This window comes from Lissotriton vulgaris, chromosome 3_1 (genome assembly GCF_964263255.1).
Source record: "Lissotriton vulgaris chromosome 3_1, aLisVul1.2, whole genome shotgun sequence".
NCBI classification, from domain to species: domain Eukaryota; kingdom Metazoa; phylum Chordata; class Amphibia; order Caudata; family Salamandridae; genus Lissotriton; species Lissotriton vulgaris.
This window is the reverse complement of record NC_141689.1, coordinates 801,807,947-801,829,009: the sequence shown is the minus strand read 5'-3', so window position 1 is coordinate 801,829,009 and position 21,063 is coordinate 801,807,947. Positions and strand designations below refer to the sequence as shown.

At 38.7% G+C, this 21,063-nt stretch overlaps 1 protein-coding gene across 1 annotated transcript in view; it reads left to right on the top strand.

The window, feature by feature from the left end:
* FBN2 (fibrillin 2) overlaps positions 1 to 21,063 on the top strand; it is a 1,183,434-nt gene that overhangs the window by 643,805 nt on the left and 518,566 nt on the right. The window contains exon 8 of the mRNA XM_086961117.1: positions 16,954 to 17,079. Within this exon, the coding sequence (XP_086817243.1) occupies positions 16,954 to 17,079 (126 nt within the window). The remainder of the gene's footprint in view (positions 1 to 16,953; positions 17,080 to 21,063) is intronic.

Sequence of the window (21,063 nt, the reverse complement as noted above, 5' to 3'; positions counted from 1 at the left end):
GATCGGCCTGGGACATAGGGTTGAAAAGCTTTAGTCAGATATTTGGGGCCCTTTCCTGTCAGGCATTTATGAATGGTACACAGAATTTTGAACTTCGTGCGTTGCCGCACTGGCAACCAGTGGAGCTTGGCTAGTAGAGGACGGGAGGGAGTTCTAGAAGGAACATTGAGGACTAACCTCGCCGCCGTGTTTTGGACTACTTGCAATTTGTTTAATTGGCCTTCATTAGTTGACAATAGAAGGCCATTGCAGTAGTCCAATCTACTGATCACTAGTGCCTGGACTAGGGTTTTCCTGTGACTATCAGGTATGTAGGGAAACACCCTTTTCAATAGTCCAATGGCCCTGAAGCATGTGCCAGCAACTTGGTTGACATGATGTTTAAAAGTCAAGGCTTGATCGAATAACACCCCCAAGTTTTTGACAGTCTGCTTTGGGACAGGAACTGGTCCTAATTCTGTGGGCCACCACTCCCCAGACCACAATGTTGCCGCCTCCCCGAACAATAAAACTTCCGTTTTGCCCACGTTGCATTGTAGGTAATTCTCGGCCATCCATCTTGACACGGCCCTCATGCCTTCTGCAAAGGATTTTTGCAGGGCAGGTGTGAAAGTTTTAAAGGGGAACAGAAGCTGGGTGTCGTCAGCGTAGGATATCTGGGTAAACCCAAATGGCCTCACTAAGTCGGCCGGGGGGGCCACATACACATTAAATAATGTGGGGCTAAGGCATGAGCCCTGTGGCACCTGGTATGACTCTGGTACTCAAGGAGCTGTTTATGATTTTGGTCCAGAGCGGTGTTAGGGAGAGTTTGAGGTTTTTGGCCAGTTGGGCAGGTATAGAATCCAGGGCGTGAGATGCGGGTTTAGAGGTGGAGATCAGTTTACCTGTCTCTGTTTCGGGGATGGGGTTGAAGGATTTCCAGTGGTTGGGGGGTGCTTCGGTGTGGTATCTTCAGACCCTGGGGCCGCGCTCCTGAAGGGGGGGCTGCCATTGACGTCCAGAGAGAGCTCAATCTTGGTGATTTTGTCATTAAAGAAATTGGTGAAGTTCTCACACAGGACTTTAGAGGCCTGTGTTGAGGATGAAGGTGGCTTGGAAGTTTGTTGCCTGATGAGGGTGAAGAATTCTTTGGGCCTGTTTTTTGCATTATCGAGAGCATTGCAAAAGAAGGAGGTTTTTTGCACTTGTGGTTTTTGTACTTCCTGCGTACAGATTTGAGTTTGTCGAGGAGGATTGTGGACGGATTGTTCCACCAGCGTCTTTTTGTGGCTCTAAGTTGCCTTCTTTCTGTGTTTATGTCTGTGTTTAACCAGGATCTAGAGGGAGTGTTGCCGGCTCTTTTTTGTTTTAAGGGGGCTATCTGGTCCAGAATGGAGGTCTTTGTGGTGTTGTAGTGAGTTCTCTTGTGGAGAGATCATCTGAGGAGATAGGGAGGAGAAAGTTTATTCCTTTCCTCCAGGACGTCAGGGGTAATCATAGTTAGGTCTTGCGCCCAGTGTGGGGGTCCTGTTTGGGGAGGGGTGGAGGCATAGGATTGTTTGGTTGATGCAGAATAGGATGATGTGGTCATTGGACCAGTCGACGGGTAGGGTGCGGTCGATCGTGACTGGGTCAGTTTGGGCAATGATGGCATCCAGGATTGATCCTTTGTTGTGGGTTTCCTCTGAGCAATTTTGGGTGAGGTTGTTGTTTTGTAGGAGTTCGTTCAGGGAATGGATCATGACGATGTTTTCCTCATTCCAGTGTAGGTTGAGGTCACCTAGAATTAGATTCCTGGAGTCCCGGAGTGCACAGTGAGTTATCAGGTTGGACATGTGCCCTCCGAATTAGATGGTGTTGCCTGGCGGATGGTAGAGGAGATGGCAGAATAGGGTTCTGTTATCACTCGACTTGATGTTAGTGGTTAGACATTCAAAAGTGTTGTGCTTGAAGGCTTCTGTTTCTGGTATGGAGATGGTGCTCTTGTGTATGATTGCTATACCCCCTCCAGGTTGATCTTTTCACTCTTTGTTGACGATTGTAAAGCCTGGGGGCAAAAGCATGTCCATGATTGGGGAGGAGAGCTCATTTAGCCATGTTTCGGTCATGAACGTGATGTCTATGTCATGGGTAAGGATGGGTTCAGCCAGCTCTGTGGCGTGTTTGACGGCTCATCTGCAGTTGATGAGCATGCAGTTGGTGGCGGTCCCTCTGTTTATGAGTTTCTTTGTTAGAGAGCCCCTGGGAATATACGTGAGGCAGGTAGGGGGTCTTGAAGATCTGGGTGGAGAGCGATCTCTTCTAAATCCAGTGATGACCTGGATCTGTGACTTTGAAGTGACGGTAGAGAATGTGTGGTACGAGGAGGCAAGATCCAACGCTTTCGCTTGGGGACATTGCAGCTCTTGTTCTTTAGGGTCTCTGTGTTGGGTTCCGGAGTGGGGTTGTGTTCCAACAGGGCCATAGAGCCTTGGGAGGCCTATGATGTTTAGTGCTGGTAATAGTGGGAGTCGGGTGAGGGCGTTGGCTAGGCCCTCGGGGTGAGGACAGTTTCCTTAGGATTTCTCTGAGGCCTCGTATTACCGATTTTAGCTGGCTTCCCAGCAGAGCAAGACGCAGCATTGCCTCGCCAATGGGAGGGGTGGGGTGTTCTAGGGGTGTGAGAGCTTGTCATTGATGTAGTGGTTTTTGGTCTTCGTGCCAATGTTGTCTCTGTAGTAGCCATGGGCCGGGGTGTGGGGATTTACGTTGTGATTCCAGCGACCTCCTCTTGTGTGTGGGTAGCGAGAGGGTGCTTGGTGTCATTGATTGCGGATAAGAGGCCTGTTTGTTTGTTGAGTGAGGCAGTGTGAGGAGTGGGGGGTAGGTGTCAGTCATCAGGGGGTTGGTGAGCCTCACTTGTAGCGTACCTCCGGTTTGTGTTGGAAAGGGAGTATTTAATGCGCACGATCGGTGCGGGGTGGACGAAGGGGAGGTTGCGGTCTAGGAGGGTGAGGTTGGCGTTGTAAGTGTTGGGTGTGGGATTAGGTTGTGGTAGCATCCAGCGATTCAGTCTGTTGTAGGGTAGGGAATTGTTTAGGCTGGGGTGACCTGTGCGAAAGGGGGCGTTGCGTAGCGAGGGGAAAAGTGAGTCAAATGCATCTAGGTTGTCGTTGTTGGCTTGGATCAGGACTGTGCCGTTGGAGTATATGGTCACAGAGGTGTTGCCGCTAAGCCTGGGGAGGTTAGGATTATGGTTGTCAGTTTACAGCTTTATGGGGTGTTAGTTGTTTTGGTTATGGGGAGATGTGATGTGAGATTTGGAGTTCCAATTTTACGGTCTTACTGTATGAAAAATGAGATCCATTTTCAGCTGGCCTTTAGAGGAGCAGTGGTAAATGTCAGCAAATAGTGTTTCCAGGTGTTGTCTAATTAGTCCATGTTTGAAGTTTTTTTTCACTTTTAGAGATAGGTTGGTGGGCGGAAATGATGAGAAGGAGTTCGGGCCTTGAGGTTTTAGGCAGTTATGTGTAGCAGGATTGGGGGGGGTTGAAGTGGTGGATGACATATTAGTCTGGGAAGGGGGAAGGGTAGCTCCTCAGAGCTCTAATTGGACTGTTTGGCTTATGACGAACCTATCAAGTTTGTGCTATATAAAACTTTATAAATAATAAAATAAATATAAATAAATAAACTATTTTCTTGATGGCAGTGTGAGCCCCCATGACAATCGGATGGTTAAGGACACGGATTACGTGAACAAAAAATTAAAGGAACAACGCTTCATCCTACCTCCTGTATAATTAATCATTACAGAGGTTTAAGGAACATCTATACTGTCTGAGTCGGCGGACCGGCAGTATGCTTTAGAAAGAGACCAGGACTCCAAGTGGAGCAAGGTCAGCAAGAGGCTGTCCTATATATATACAGTCCTGATGAAGACCCGCCCTTGATGCGCTAAATCACCGCATCGCTCCCCAGGGTCAAAACGTCGACGCAATCCCTTCTGACACGAACCAACTATTCAAAATCTTTTAGGAACCAAGATTAAATTGATGTACCTACTAGATTATTGTATATATAGTTGTCGCTGCCAATAAGTATATGAATTAACAATTTTACTTGTTGTTTTAATTGTGTACTATTTCTTTGCACAAAATCTATTTGTCATGTATGTTTTAAGTGTGTTTTAGGGACAGCAATTGGAGTAATTTGTGTTTCAAATTCAAAATATGAAAGTGTATGAGTAAAAATGTATTTACTCTGTGGTCAGTGTGTTTGTATTGGTATAAGTACCTCTATCTTTGTATCCGGAGCAGGGACAAAGTATACAAAAAATATCATTGAAATACTAAAACACTGTATATTTCTGTCCGACAGAACCATTATTATTCAGTTTATTACCCACCCAGGTTCTGAGGGTTACAGGGTCACCCCATTACATGTAATGGCAGTGTGAGCTCAGCAATTAGTGTCTATAGCCTGGGCTCACTGGATTCAAGTTGGGTCAGAGTGTTGAGTGTTGACCCTCGGCGGACTCTCAAGACTGAAGGTGTAGGAGTAGGGGAGGAGGTTAGGATGGGGTGTCGAGACTTGATCTTATTTAGGTGCTTGGGTCTGGCTGCATGGGGATCCTTCCGAGGTTTCGGCTGGTTGCGGGAGAAGGTGGCGGGGTAAGGGGGATGTCGGGATTGTTACGACTCGTCCGTGGCTGGGGGACAGTTGGAAAGGGCAACTAATCTAATCGGACTAGAGTTATTTTGCGGCTGGGGATACCGTCTTGAGGAGGGCGATGGTTGTTGGGTCAAGATGCTAGTGGAGGATTGTTTGGGGGTCTGGGGAGTCAGTTCTGTCTGGTGTTTCAGCGGGTATAGCGGTGATAGTTGGCATCCAAAGGCTGTCTAAAGGACAGGTATCTGTTTTGTGTCTGCAGTGCCTACTGAGGTTGGGGCTAGCTCGTCTGTAGGGGATTGATTGGAGAGACTGGGGATGTCACTTGTTGCTTGGGTTATTGGAGATTCCGTCTATAGACCAGTGCTTTATTCAATATACATAGGATATGGATAGACGGGGATCATCCATTTTGGGATCGGGCATCCAGTTGATGGCAAGCATCTGTGTCTGGATTACAACGACCGTGACTTTTGTTGCAGAGGCTGGAGCGACCACAGGACAAGCATTGAGGTGATGGCAGGCACCTGTGTCCGGATTACAACATCCGTGCCTTTTGTTGCTGAGGCAGCAGCGACAGCAGGGTTGTTTAGGGTGTGGGGGAAGTTGTTTGGTCAATTGTTGTGTTGCGGTTCAGTTGGCTAGAGACCAATGTTTATCCAATGAGTAGGGCTAATGGGAGGACCAAGTCTGCCATCTTTGGGTCAGGCATCGCGTTAAAGACAGGTAGCTGCGGTTAAGGATTCAGGCTGCCTCGCTTTCTGCCGTTAAGTGTGACAGGGCTGTAGTTTGATTGAGGGAGCTTGTATTGACTGTCTGGCTTTGGAGTGACAGGGTCTGAGGATGTGCAGAGGCTCCAGAGAGTCTCGATGAGTCAGGGCTGGGCTGAATGGACCTAGGCTGCATTTAGAGTAGGGGGAGGAGATTTCCTTTCATCTGAATGGGCATGGTCTGCCATCCACAATGCTGTCCCCACCTCCTGCCAGGAGGCTACACCAGCGAGGACAGAACTGGTATTGAGTGGGCACAGGGCTTCTCTGCCCCCAGAGAACAAAGAATTTTACTTTATAAATATCGGGGCCCAGACCTCAGAATTTTAGATCATCCCAGGAATTCAAGAGGACTCTTTGCCAAGGTGAAGAGCTGAAGAGACTGAGGAGAAGTACCGCCCCTTTGCTGTGTGCTGTGTTGGGTTGGCCTGCAGTTGCTGTTTCTGCCAAGGAAAGTAGAAGGACTTTGCTGTGTGCTGTGCTCCCTGCTTGAAGGAGATCTCCAAGGGCCTGTGTGTGCTGGCCTCCTGGTCTGAAGTCTCAGGGACACAAAGACTTCTCCCCCAGCTCCCCTGAACTCTACTGCTGTGAGTCCTGACCTGCCAAGAGGTGTCTGTGCCAGTTTTGGACCTCTGAAGGTTGTTGCTGCTGTTTGGGAGCTAGACGAAAGAGGAAACTTGAAGAACTTCAAAAAAATCGATCTCTTCTTGCAGCTGTTTTTCCGACACATCTCCATGGCACAAGCATCCATAGTTTTCTATGGTACAAGTTCTTGAAACATTTTGAAAGTCATATTTTGAACTGTGTATGTTGGATTTTTTGTCATTTTGGGCTTCTTAAGTTTAGATAAAGATATTTTATTTTTCGAAACTGATATGGTGTGCAATTGTGGAGTTCTCATTGTGTTACTGTGAGTTTTGGTACAAAACTTTACACATTGCCTTTCAGATAAGACTGTCTGCTCATGCCAAGCTACCAAGGGGGTGAGCAGGGGTTATCTATCTAAAGTGGTTATCCCCCTTACCCTGACTAGAAGCAAGGGTACCTACCTTTCCCAACTAGAGACCCCCATTTCTAACAGTTGGTGTTAGAAAAAAAAACATTCTACATACTTTCATTTCACTCCCCTGCACCTGAGAAAGTTAGTCAAATGGTTCAGTTTGCAAAATCTTCTAACTTTGCAGTAAGAGAAAGAAAAGTAAACGCCAATCTCCATGTTAAAAGAATAAGCAGCAATTTGTCAGAAGACATTACTTGATGTTTGACCTCTGTCTTTGAACGCACAGCAAATGTGACAAGATAAATACAAAGGCATCTTTATTGTTCATTCACTTTCAAAACTCCAGCATGGTTATTTAGAGGGTACTGCAGCACCCTCTTCCCCCTGTATGCCTACTTCTCTATCTCTTATTTTCTGTATTTTATATGTATTCTTCTAGCTTCCTACCCATACCAATATAAACAGTGAGATCCCCAAAACAATAATACTTTGGGACATGTAACACACTAATGAAAAACTGCTGTGACCGAAAAAGAAATCATAGATCAGATCACAAAATACGAACAGGTTGGCTCACCCTTATTTTGAAGGCGACACCCTCCTTGCAATTATCATCACTCTCCTAACAAACAAAACACTTCCTTAGACCTCACTAGTATCTCACTGGCTCAATCCTGGACCCCTTCAGAAAATATTTTCGTTCTTTTAATTTCAGAGGGACCGCACTCCTAAACATTTAATGTAATCCTCATTGGAGTGTGTAGAGGATATATCTTGAGAACTGTGCACAGTTATGCTTTTGGAAACAATAAAAGTTTCAATTTCCAAGCACTTTCTCATCTTTTTCATTGAGGAGAATGCACTAATTGAAGATATTGTATAAAAAACACTGCATTCTTTGGATAGGTTGTGAACCCTACTACATCATCTCTAAAAGGTCTTTGGCAGTCATTAACACCAATGTGTGCCAAAAGAAAACAAGCAAGGAGGGAGTAAGTGTTTTGTGATTAGAGAGGAAAAAGAACTGTGCTCCAAGCCATACCTCAGAAGCAGTGCTTACTTTGTTCAAGAATGAGTACGCCGGTGGCCAACTCTGCTCATAAGCCAGTGGTCAGTGCTATTAAATGTTGGCACACCAAATGCAAGGGCTGAGTAGTCTTGAATCCACCTCATCCTCTATAATCGACTACCAGACCCTCCCTGCTCCTTCATCTCTCTCTTGTTGCTTTCTCACTTTGTGATGGGATTTCTGTCTTTCTCTTCTCCATTCTTTCCCCTTTGTGGGTTTTTAACTCTATTGCTCTCAGTAAATGTCTGATGAGGAAAAATATGGTAACTGGACATAATATCGACTACATAATATCGAATGGACAAAATATCGACGGAAAAATATCGACAATACCAAAATATCGACTATAGGAATATCGTTGAACAAAATATCGACTGCAAAAATGACCCAAAAATATCGAATACAAAAATATCGACTCAAAAATATCGACTAGACAAAATATCGAAACATAGTAAAAGTAAAAAATATCGAAACAATGTTAGAAAATATTGATTTAATAAAATATTATATATATATAATATATTAATAAATAGTACCTAATGTTTAGGAGCGGGTTGTGGGTTTATAGGGGAATAGGGTGGGAAGTAATTTAATAATAATTAATTAGTTAATATATGTTTGGTAATTGTTTTAATTAGATTTTAATTGGTAAATAATTAATATTAATTAGTTAATTGTTTAATTGATTAATTAGCATATAAGTTAATTGATTAATTGATTAATTGATTATTAATATTTTTTTTAATAATTATTTTGTATATGATTTTAATTGATATATTGGTTATTAATTAATAATAATTAGTGATTTTTTGTATTAAGAATTAGTATATTATTGACATTTATTAATTGCTAACACATTAATTATAAATAGTTAATGATGTAATTAATATATTGCATATCATTTAAATAAATTAATTGGTAATTAATTTATAATAATGACTTAATTACATTAATTGTATACATTTAAATGTAATGTGTTAATTTATGTTGTAGTTAATTAATTAATTGGAATTAAACAATATTAATTAATCTAAATTATTATTATTATAGGTAATGTGAAAATATATTTTATAATATTTTTTTACAATAAATATGTATTTTTCATATATATATGTTTAATGTTGTGTTCATTATTATTTATAGTGTTCTGGCTTAGTTTCATAGTTTTTGTTATAGGTTAATTTTTTAGGGTCTTTTTTCTAGTCGTGAGTAAAAGTGTATTTAGTGGGATTTTGGATATTTTTACGTTTGTGGGTAAATGTGTATTTTTGAGTTTGAGGGTCAGTTTTCAGTTCTTGTGTAAAGGGCTATTTGTAGAGTTCTGGGTCAGTTTTTAGTTTGTGGGTAAAGGGGTATTTGTAGGGTTCAGGGTCAGTTTTCAGTTTGTGGGTAAAGGGGTATTTGTAGGGTTCAGGGTCAGTTTTCAGTTTGTGGGTAAAGGGGTATTTGTTGGGTTCAGGGTCAGTTTTCAGTTTGTGGGTAAAGGGGTATTTGTAGGGTTCAGGGTCAGTTTTCAGTTTGTTGGGAAAGGAGTATTTGTAGGGTTCAGGGTCAGTTTTCAGTTTGTGGGTGTAGGGGTATTTGTAGGGTTCAGGGTCAGTTTTCAGTTTGTTGGGAAAGGAGTGTTTGTAGGGTTCAGGGTCAGTTTTCAGTTTGTGGGTGTAGGGGTATTTGTAGGGTTCAGGGTCAGTTTTCAGTTTGTGGGTAAAGGGGTATTTGTAGGGTTCAGGGTCAGTTTTCAGTTTGTTGGGAAAGGAGTATTTGTAGGGTTCAGGGTCAGTTTTCAGTTTGTGGGTGTAGGGGTATTTGTAGGGTTCAGGGTCAGTTTTCAGTTTGTGGGTAAAGGGGTATTTGTAGGGTTCAGGGTCAGTTTTCAGTTTGTTGGGAAAGGAGTATTGGTAGGGTTCAGGGTCAGTTTTCAGTTTGTGGGTAAAGGGGTATTTGTTGGGTTCAGGGTCAGTTTTCAGTTTGTGGGTAAAGGGGTATTTGTAGGGTTCAGGGTCAGTTTTCTGTTTGTTGGGAAAGGAGTATTTGTAGGGTTCTGGGTTAGTTTTCAGTTTGTGGGTGTAGGGGTATTTGTAGGGTTCAGGGTCAGTTTTCAGTTTGTTGGGAAAGGAGAATTTGTAGGGTTCAGGGTCAGTTTTCAGTTTGTGGGTGTAGGGGTATTTGTAGGGTTCAGGGTCAGTTTTCAGTTTGTGGGTAAAGGGGTATTTGTAGGGTTCAGGGTCAGTTTTCAGTTTGTGGGTGTAGGGGTATTTGTAGGGTTCAGGGTCAGTTTTCAGTCTGTTGATAAAGGGGTATTTGTAGGGTTCAGGGTCAGTTTTGGCCTTTAGGGTGAAGGGGTCTTTTTAGTGTTTTGGGACAGTTTTGGGTATTTTAGAGTGCTGATAGTTTAAGTTAACAGTGATACATTAAATTTATTACACAAAAATAGCTATTATTATAACTTTACATTAGTACCCTTTATTTAGATCAAAACTATTTATGTATTAGGATGTTTTCAGACAGTAGCTAGAGTGGAGTTGGAATTCTAATTATTAATTGGTTGGTGTACAGCATCATCAGTAATATTACCAACACTTGAGTTGGATTAATAAAAATACATTGGTTAGTCTCCACCACTTTTTATGCTATTACCTTGAGTGTAGTAGGAATAGTACAATAATTTTTGTTAGTGTCCTGCAGCTTCTATGATTTGAGATTGACTGGAGTAGTAACAATATATATACAATTGGTCAGTGTGCAGCACATTTGTATACATTTGTTCATTACTGTAATTTACAAATAATAATTAATGCAACATAGATGTTTTCTAATAACTTTATTAAACAATTTTTCATTTTTTTATTGTGTACTACAATAAAATCACAAACAAATATAACATCATATTTTTTGAAACTTTTATTATTCACACAATAACATCTTTACATTTATATACATGTGGTCAATGTACAACATAATTTGGATTACTAGAGTTTTTCAGTAAATTTTACATATTCACATCAGTCACTTACAATTTAAACTATTTATATAGAAATATATTAAACAATGATTTTTTATATTTTTCTTATATTAATATTTAATAATGTTAATATTAAATATTAATATAATAAAATATATAATACATATTTCTTTTTAACAAGTAACATGAGTAATATTACATTTTTAGGATCAATTCAAATACAAAAAAAAATTTTCTTGGTGTATATTTCACACAATGTTGTTTTTACATAAAACATATAAATCGATTTGGTTGTAAAGTTTAAAATTGTATAGGGAAACAATATGTTTAATTATAATATCTGGTATTTATCAAATATTACTAAAGCAATTATATAATTTTGTTACACTTAGAAATAATTATATAACTTTTTTTACTAATTAATAAAAATAATAATTTTTATATTAATTATTATTATTATTATTAATTAATAAACATAAACATTATTTTATTATTAACAAAAATATATACATTCACAGATAAAATAAAGAATTTTTTAAGGCCATTCTTTATATACTAAATGGTTCTACTTGTTATATTAATAACAATAAATAAGTTATATTATTTATCATTATTAATTAAACCCATTAACATTTTTAATGTTTTATTAAAATTATACACAAATTTATTCATATAAATATACTGATTAACTAAATATTTACATCTTTTATTCAAAGTTTTATATAATTATTTAATATTATTAATATATAATACATATTATATATAAATTTTTATTAAATATATTTTTTTTTTTATAAAGGAAAATTGTCATGAGTATAGTGTATTAATTTGTTACATTATACATGTGTATGTATTATATATTTTACATTTAACATTGTTTATTCTATTATCCTTTTACACAAATGGGTTAAGGGGACTACTTTTTTACCGCGTAAGGTTATTGCGCTCCATTCAGGACTGGAGAAGTTCGCGGTTGGGAGTTGCTTCGCGTGGAGAGAGGTAAGGTTATTTTTAACTACAAATTATAAGTAAGTGGTCATGTTTGAGGGTATAATCAAACTTTGTAGTGTTTTTTGGTGTATGTATTAATAGTTTAATTTGCGTTTGGGTGAAAAGTTTCCGTTATAGATGTGTCGTGCTTTTTTTCCTTCAAGTCTAATTTTAAGTGTTCGGAAATGTCTTCTTACATGGTTAATGTTAATTGTTAGTATATTTACAAATGTGAAGGGGGTATTTGTGGGTGGCTTTCGTTATATATGTTATTTTACAGGTTTCGTTTCCTCGCACGAAAACTACATGGAAGGAAGCGTGTTTTTTAATGGAGAAACTAATGTTTAAGTTATTATGCTTACATTTTGACTTTTATCTCCTATTTTTCGTGTTTGCCAGGAGCGGTTTTTTCACTTTTTAAACCTTTTTCGGGTTTTTTGGAGGGTTTCGAATCGGATTGATACATTGATATGCGTAACCGTTTTTTTAAAATAGTGTGTATATAACTTTAAATCCTAACGTGTACACACTACTGTTTTCGGGATTTCCTGGAGCGTTTTTTTACGTTTTACAATTTATTTTCGGGTTTTTGAGGGTTTCCCACATTGGAATAGTAAGATATTGGATTGGATTGTATGGATTGATTTTTCCTTCATTGCGTCTCTCAAGTTCAAAAATAGTAAGTATTTATTTTACTATTTTGATTGGGTGGGAAATGTCGATTTCTAATGTTATGTGTATGTTATAAAAAATTATAAACATTGCATATTTGTTACGAATTTATTTACATAAATTTTCTAAGTTTGTCAAACAAATATGTTTTATTTATAATTTTTTATATATGTTTATGACATGTGAATTTTATTAGTATTGTAAGAAGACATTCGTACATTTATTTGATATTTTTAAAGTAGACTTTTTGCTATTATTGCCAGGTATTCTAAACCTCTAGTTGTAGGGTATAATGTAACTTGACTTTGAAGTAGTCGGAACATTTGTTGGGTTTGTTTAGTGAGTTTGGGCCCTATTTGTGACACTGATTGTTCCATTCTTAGTTCCTGATAGCTTTGTTCTTTTTTCAAAGCTTCAAGAAGGTTGTGGAATGTGGGTTGGCCTCGGTTTGTAGTTGCTTGGAAAGCATTATGCCACCCTTCAACACTGTTGTTGGTTTTAGCCTCTTGGTTTAAAGTACTGAGATAGACATTCCACCAAGGGATTTGGAATTTGGGCTGGCGTCGATGTCCTGATCTGTGCAACCTTCCCACCCAAGTGTCTTCAAAATAGTCTAGCAATGGTGTTAACTTATCCTCATTCCTCTTATAGTATGCGCTGTCAATTAATAAATTGTAATGTTCAGCAACATCTGTAACAGGGACGTAGGCCAGGGCTATTAACTTTTTAACTTGATAGGCAAAGGTGCTATCTGTAGAGTATAGTACACTTAAAGTAGATTTTTGGAGATGCCTCCATATACTCTGATTAAAATGATAATAGCAACCCTGGATTGCTGTGTGGGGAAATGTTCTCAAAATGCTATTTATCATAGCTAATTCGAAATCAATAATTATTTTTTCGGGAAAATAATTATTGATTTCCGTTTTGAGAACATTTAAAATTTCGGTGTAGGTTGTTTGCTGTTTGTTGGGTAGCAAACAGTAAATGAAAGGTATGTTAGAATGATGGTATAAACCGTGGATGGAATACAGTTGGTAAAAAGGTTTTGGGCAGGGTTTAAAGGTTCCATCCATCATCCATTGGGGACACTGTTGGATTTTTCGTAAATTACTTGCAGTTGCAAACATAATTATTCGGTTTGTACTGCTTTCATTATCAAAAAGAATAAATTTATCTTTATTGTGTGTGATGGCCATTTCGGGTGAAATAATAATTTCTTCAAAACAAGTTGGGTTGGGTTGGGTTGTGCTAGTGAGTCGTTTGGTGCGTGCAATTGTGCGCTTCAGGGAGTCAATAGAGGGTAGTTGCCCTGAAGCATGGGCAGGGATTTTTACCAGTTCTTCTTTAAGTATTTGTGTGGTGGGTTTGTCACTTTGTGTGCTAGCACTTTTAATACTCTCTAAGGCATCTCTAATTTCAATTTCGGTGACATTTGGGGGATGATTATGTTCTCTAGTAAATAGCACATTACTTTCCTCGGTAGTGGCCCTCCCATAACATTTGTTGGAGTAATATTTTGTACACTTCCAAAAAACCTTTCTGCCACTTTGTCTCTCCTGATTATACACATAACCCATGTAGCATAATAGTAATTTGTTTTTCTGAGACATGACAAATTCTGCACCTTCAGTCATTTTGATTTACTTGTTCTAGGAAAGAGTAGAAAGAAACAAAATCAGTACACATTTTTTTCCTTATGTGGTGCTAACATTATTAGTGATGCATTTATACTTACACTTAATCAAAGTAGTAGTCACAGAAGCAGAAATGTCTTTTCAATGATGTTCTTGTATGTATGTCTTTATTTGCTGTTGGTATGAAAATATTGAAAAACAACATTAATGTTTCTATATAACAAACGTATTTCCTACTCAAAAGCAGTTGTCATTTTTGTTTACTAGTGCATTTGATGTAAACATTATATATACTTACTTGTTTAAATAGTAGAATAGTAGTAATTGCTGGAGTACATCAATTTAGTACAGGTATGATCTGTAGAGTAGATAGAAGAAATAAAAGCAAAATATTATAATTTTAATACTGAACTGTTTGGAAATGTAACAGATTTAAACGTATACTAACTTCTAAATATGTCGTTTTCTTTGTTGTAGGTAGAATAGCTGTATGATGTATTCAGAATATCTGTAGAGGAAATATAAAATAGATAAGATGTTGTTAAGAACATAGTCTGTGTTATTTTCGGCAGTTTTAGAGAAATGATAAATATACTTACATTTTATACAAGGCTATTCTTCTATATTGGTATATTTTGTGTAGGATGTTTTCATATGAGATGTAGAATAGATGTATGATGTTTTCTGAATATCTGTAGAGGCAATTCAAAATAAATAACATGGTGTTAAGAATATAGTTAGCGTTTTTTGTGCCCACATTGTAGCTAATAACAATTACACTTACATTTTTCTGAAGGGTATTCTTGTGTTTTGCTATAGTTGATCTTGGATCTTTCAAATGATCTATAGGGAAGATGTAAAAAGCAAGATATGTTGTTTAAAAATGTGCATTAATGAAATTGGCCGTTTTAAAACAAACACATCTATACTTACATGTGTAATTAGGGTAGTTTTATCGTTTTTGCTGTAGAAATAGCACAATTTCAGTATATCTGTAAATATAATGGTAATGAAAAATAAATACTCTTGTAAATTAGTGTTTAAAAAAAGCAGTTGGTGTGTAACAGAAAATTATTATATACTTACTATCTGAATTTGCACATGAAGAAATATGACCATGTAATAGGATTTGTGTTGGAGTAGTTTCTATCAGAAAAGTAGGAAGACATGAAAATAAAATAAGTGTAAGACTTAGGAGATGTAAGGAAAATAGTGCACTTGTAATTTATTTTTCTACAAAAATGTTGTGTTACTTACTTGATTAATTAGCTAGTAAGCTGGATCTTTAAAGATGTTTATTCTGCAACAAAATCTTCAAAGTGTTGGCATCTACTTTCCAGAGAGGTAGCAGCAACAAATGGTAGAATGCATGTAGCCCTTTTATAGTATATGTGTTATGTGTGCTTTGATTTGATTGGTTGTAGGATGTAAGGAAGCATAGTATAGGCTAGTTTGAATTTTTTTAAGTTAATTGGAGTGTTTGTTGATGTGAGAATGGTGGTATGTGGTTATTCCCGCATTAAAGCAGGTTCGTGTTTAAATGAAATATATTTATATGTGAAAATAAGTAATGAAAATGTTAGTTAAATGCAAAGATTAATAGAAAAAGATAAAATGCATGTAATAGAATGTATAGCAAATGTGGATTAATAGTAATTTTATGTAAGAAACCGGTATGATATGTGAAACGTTTTTTTTAGTGAGAAATGACTTTTATTGATGATAAAGATGGTATTTTAGAAAGAAAAGTGTGCAAATATGAACTCGATATTTTTTTTTTAACGATATTGTGGTAGTCTATATTTTTGTAGTCGATATTTTTGTAGTGTTAGGGCTAATTTCATGTCCAACGATATAATTGTAGTCGATATTTTTTTAAGCGATATTTATGTACTCGATATAGTTACTACTCGATATTTTGTACTCGATATTTTTGTAGTTTGTGTAATAAGTATAGTAAGTCGATATTTTTGTCGTCGATAATTTGTCAACGATATTTTGGTAAGTCGATAATGTGTCCGTCGATAATATTTCAGTGATCCGAAAAATATATGACTGTCTCCAAGACTGACCATTTTACTGTAATTGTATGGCAGAATTTCAGTCCCAAAAATATTGTGCTACCAGGAAATTATAGCTGGAATATCGAAAATAAAAGTATTGTGAACATAAATATACAGAGCTGAGTTAGATTTATTGTTCTTAACTTCACTTATACATATATTAAAGATACATATCGTCAAGGTACATATATGTAAAGTTAAAAATAGAAAATCTACAAATGTATACTTGCCTACACAAAGCATTTGTTGCCAATATTCTTGCAATAATATATTTTGCAGTACAGTATTTAGGACTCACATTCAGGTAGCATACTTTTGCTGAAAGTCAAACGGCTCAATCATCCATGTTGCGCATGCTCCGTTGTTGTTTAGCATGATCTCACATGTCCAGAGCCCTGCCCCCCTTTAAGCCATAAATCTGCAAAACTGCTGCAAGCGCTTATGGAAACTCATGAGCATTGTGAATATTCGAGGGTACTCCTCATCTGCCATACTTATCTTCAACTATACTCCTAGAGGGTGTCCACAAAACAGGCAATCCACAAGTGAAAGTGCACCTGATATGAGCATTAGCACATGAAACCTATTTTTGCGCAACATGAAACCATTCATCTGGTGGGAAAACCCTTTCTCAAAAACTGTCGGGGCGTTTTGTGGGAACACTTACATTCTAACAGTGTGGTACCAAACTAGCATTGTCAGAATATCGACTGCGATAACTACAGATAGTGTCCTAGATCCTACAAACATATTGCTCCATATACCTTAATAGTAGATATATATTTTTGCAAACTATAATGTTTAGATCAGATTATATTTCTGTGTAAGATATTCTGGCATGCAACCCATTCCAACTCTTTTCTTATCGGTAAATTCTGTGAATAAGCTGCTGTACTAGACAAGTACACCGACAGAAAGATACAAATCTTGAAATTCTCCTTCAAATAATCAGTATTTTGAAATTATCATTGTAAGCTCAAATTTTTGAATTGATTTAAATACAAAACATATTTTGGAAATTAGGTTTTATCTACTTTGACCTGCTATTCAAGTAACTGGATTTTCCTGTGGAGTACATTGCAGACTACTGTGTAGGGCAATAAGGCTACTCTTAAGAAGCATTCTGATTGTCTCTCTATTTTCTCTTTCCCATTGCAGACATCGATGAGTGCAGCATCATTCCTGGCATCTGTGAAGGAGGCGAATGCTCAAACACAGTGGGGAGCTACTTCTGCAAATGTCCTCGTGGCTACGTAACCTCCATAGATGGCTCGCACTGCATAGGTCAGCACTATTTTGAACGTTCTTAGATAATCAGGGATGCATGCTGGGCAATCTGGGGCAACTGAATTCTATCTGATGTCAACGCGTAAGCACATGGGTAATTTTCAGGACTTCCTTTTGGCATCTGTGAAGGAGGCGATCGCTCAAACACACTGGGTAGCTACTTCTCTGCGAATGTCCTCGTGGCTATGTAACCTCCATAGATGGCCTGCACTGCATAGGTCAGCACCATTCTTGAAGGGCTTGGATAATCATGGATGCATGCTGGACAATCAAGGCCAGCTCAATCCTATTCGATGTTAACGCGTCGGCACATGGGTAATTTTCAGGCCTTCATTTTGGCATTTAAAAAAAGTTCTCTATGCTCCACTGAACCTCGCTGTTGAGTTGTTTTTAAGTTCTGTAGAAACTGGTATTTTAAGTGAAAAGAAACTTGAAGCACGTGCATTCAAGTAAAATTGGCTTTACTTGGCATCTCAGAAGGCTGTTGTGTAACAGTGAGAGTTGTTTCCATTCTAGCTCCAAAAAAAGCGGATGACAAGCTGTCATAAAGATTTAGTGCCAAAAGGTTTGTGGATGTTGGAGTCATTAGTGGTGGGATAGCAAGAACCACATTATGAAATTGTTGTTATCTCTCCTGCGGGTTCTTTCGACAATAGAAGATGCTTGTTTTTCTGAAAAATGATTGGACAGATCTATCTGTACTGAGGCATGTTTTTATGATCTGTTATAATTTGTGGTAGCTTAAATTAGTAGGTTTGGATACATCGTATATTCATAGTGGGACTAAAGTGTTTTTTTACCGCCGCAGATTCTGAAGCATTAAACTTTATTTATAGTGAATGAACTGCATTTTGTTGCCCCTTTGGAAAAAGCACAGAAAAGAAAGAGGCCTTTTCTGGATTTGATATTTGATAAAAAAATGTATTGAAATATCAGACCAGGAACAATTTACATCCTACGAATATGTAAAAATATGTTAAGAAGAAAACAAAAACAGCTGCAACAAGCAACATAGACAGACTAAGTGCGAGGAATTAAATAACGTTCTTAAAATCAAGTTAAGACGAAGGCGTGGCCATGCCCCTATTATTGCTGTAACTTGTACATTTTAAAGCAGAAATCTGAAACGTCCGATGGTATGTATTCAACTGTTTCATGTGCCTCCAGATACTTTGTAGGTAAACCAGATTTTTAGAGCCTGGCTTTAAATAATCTATCAGCAAATATGCTAACAACTGTAATGCATCCCATATTGGATTATTTAACAGCATTTTAACAATAAGGATCAAATAGAATATGACTCAGTGTGGTACCAGATCAGCAAGCACTGGCAAAACCAACAGGCCGGGCTTTTGTTTATCAGTGAAAAGTTTTTTTTTGTTTATTGGTGGTTTCCCTGTGTGATTGTGTGAAAGGGTATGTGTGAAAGTAAGAGTGTTACCGCCATCCTGTTTAAAGATGAAGTCTTGGCAGTAGTTTTGCCTGGTATTTTCACATTAGGAGATTACAATATGGGACATGGCCAAGACGGCAGCCAAGCAAGTCGCTTAATGTAGAGCGCCCGTAATCAGTATTATTGTGTACAGAACTCTTTCAAACTGCCCCATTGCACTAGTTAGTTGTCCAGGTGGTCGAAGCAACATTCGACTTAGGCCGCGCAGTGCTGGTTTGGCAGTGGCAGCCCCTGTGACTTCTTCAGTGAGCTGCATGTACGTGACCCGCTGATATGGCAGTGTGCCTCCCTTGGATTGGTTCCGTTGCCGCTTGGAGTATGGCAGTAGGATGTGGTATGCAACTACCCGAATGAGAATCATCCAGAGGCAGGCACATATTCGGAAGGACGCTGGCAGCGGCCAGTTAACTTGCAGTGCTCCGATAAAGGTGCAGGCCTAAACTTGTTAATTCGCATGTCTCTGGGCCGGGCTTCTGAAGAAGGCGAGGCTTGGGGACATAGATGACTTGTTATTCTTGGAGGAGGTCACTGGTGAATACAACAACGGTTCTCTCTTCCCTTCCAAACTATTCATCTAGAGGGGAACACGTGTTTCTGTACTATTAAGCTGGTGGAGTTCCAGAGAGAGACCCTGATGAAACGGGGGTCTCTCCCTCTCATGTTATAGCCACTGTATGCTTCCTCTATGAGTTGGGGTCCCTGACTGAAAGCACCCCTTCCCTTCTTGGAATGGACCACAACACATCTCTGGTTGCAGGTGAGGAAGTCTGTTGTTATGGAGGAGTACTGTATCTGTCACTCGATGTGGGTAACAAGACCCACAAAGGTCCATTTGGATAGTAAGACTGGAATTACGAACAGGTACCAAATCAAAAATTGTGTGGCTTCCAATGCCAGAGAGTCAACTTGAATCACAGGCTGCCAAAGGGGTGGAACTATCTCGGCTTGTGAGTCGGTGACCATCTCTCGCAATGGTCAAACCCAATGCACCATGTTTAAATCCTCGAAAGAGTGCCATCTCATTACGTAGTGGCTCTCACAAAGTGCACATCTGTGAGTCACATAGGACTAACCCTGTACAGCCATATGGGGAAGTTTGATATGATACCTCAATCCATCCTAGATACCAAAGTCACACTCAAGGGTAAAATCTACTCAGTTGCTCAAGAGATTGGACTACTGAGAGCCAACCACAGGAAATTAGCCAAAACTGTTCTGATACCACACTTGTGACTATGCATCCAACTGTGATAGAGATGCAAATACAAATAGAATCTCTGCAGGAAGAGATTAAGGCTTTAATATTCAGATCTGAGGAGTCTGAGGGGCAATCGGTGTATAAACAAACATTGGTGAGTACTCACTAGTACTAATCATGACTGGGAGAAGCCACTTTTTTCGTTCAAACGAGCGAGAAGCCCGAAGGATGCTCTTGTCCACACCCGCCCTAGAAAGCAAGACATCACCAACACTGATGGGGTTTTAAATGCATGGGGTTTACCTCCAATAACTGGACATCACCCATGTGGAGGATGCAGTGTGTGCCCTTTGACAAGCACCACAAAAACTCTGAATCTGGAAGTGGGAAAGGTGTGGCAACAAAGAAATCACACTAATTGTAACTCGTGTCACGTCATTTATCTAATCACCTGCCCCTGCGGGTTAAAATATATCGGAATGACAACAAGACGAGTGAAATTACGGATCGGTGAACACCGGAGTAATATCCGGTGTCATAAAAGAAACTAACATCTCCTTTTTTGCAGCAGAATCATACACCGGACGAACTTAGATGGACTGTTATCGAACAACTGGCCCAGGGCTCTGAGGCCAGTTTATTTGAAAAAGAGCAAAGGTGGATATATCGCCTTTCGTGCCACAAAACGGGCCTTAACGATGACATTCCTTGGGGGACAGTAATGAAGAGATGAAACAAAAGTATTTTCATAAATCTGTAACTTTATCCCCTGCCTAATTCCCCAGTTAAGGTCCTTCTAGATCTTGTTACTTTTTTCGCGACTTTTTGGACTCCACTTAGGGTTCCTAAAAACCAAAGAGGCTCCTTATTGTTAGTAATTGACCTAGCAAAGACCTATGACATCGATTGCATGATAATTGAAAAACCATTTCCCCTTTGGCTTTCTGTGATATAGATGGCATTTATCATTGTTTCCTTAAGCTAAACGTCACAGGCTCCCATGTCTTTCCCCATGAGTTATTATACTGAAATTACTTGCATATCACACTATGGGTAATTTAAGGATACTAGCTTTAATTTAAGGACACCAGTTTAAATTATCGTTATGAAACTGGGAACATGGAACAACTCAGGGTTTATACACTGCGATTTTGTTGCTCCTGACCTAATAGTATGTTTGGCAATGAAGTGCCCGTGTAAATATATTTATTTTAAGAAAAACGGGGTCAAAGCATGATAGAGTGATTTTTTCAATAAAGTTTTTTCCCCTTGTAAGAAAGAAAGAGAGCGAAAAGCTTGCACAGGGATCTGAGAATCACTACGATATGTC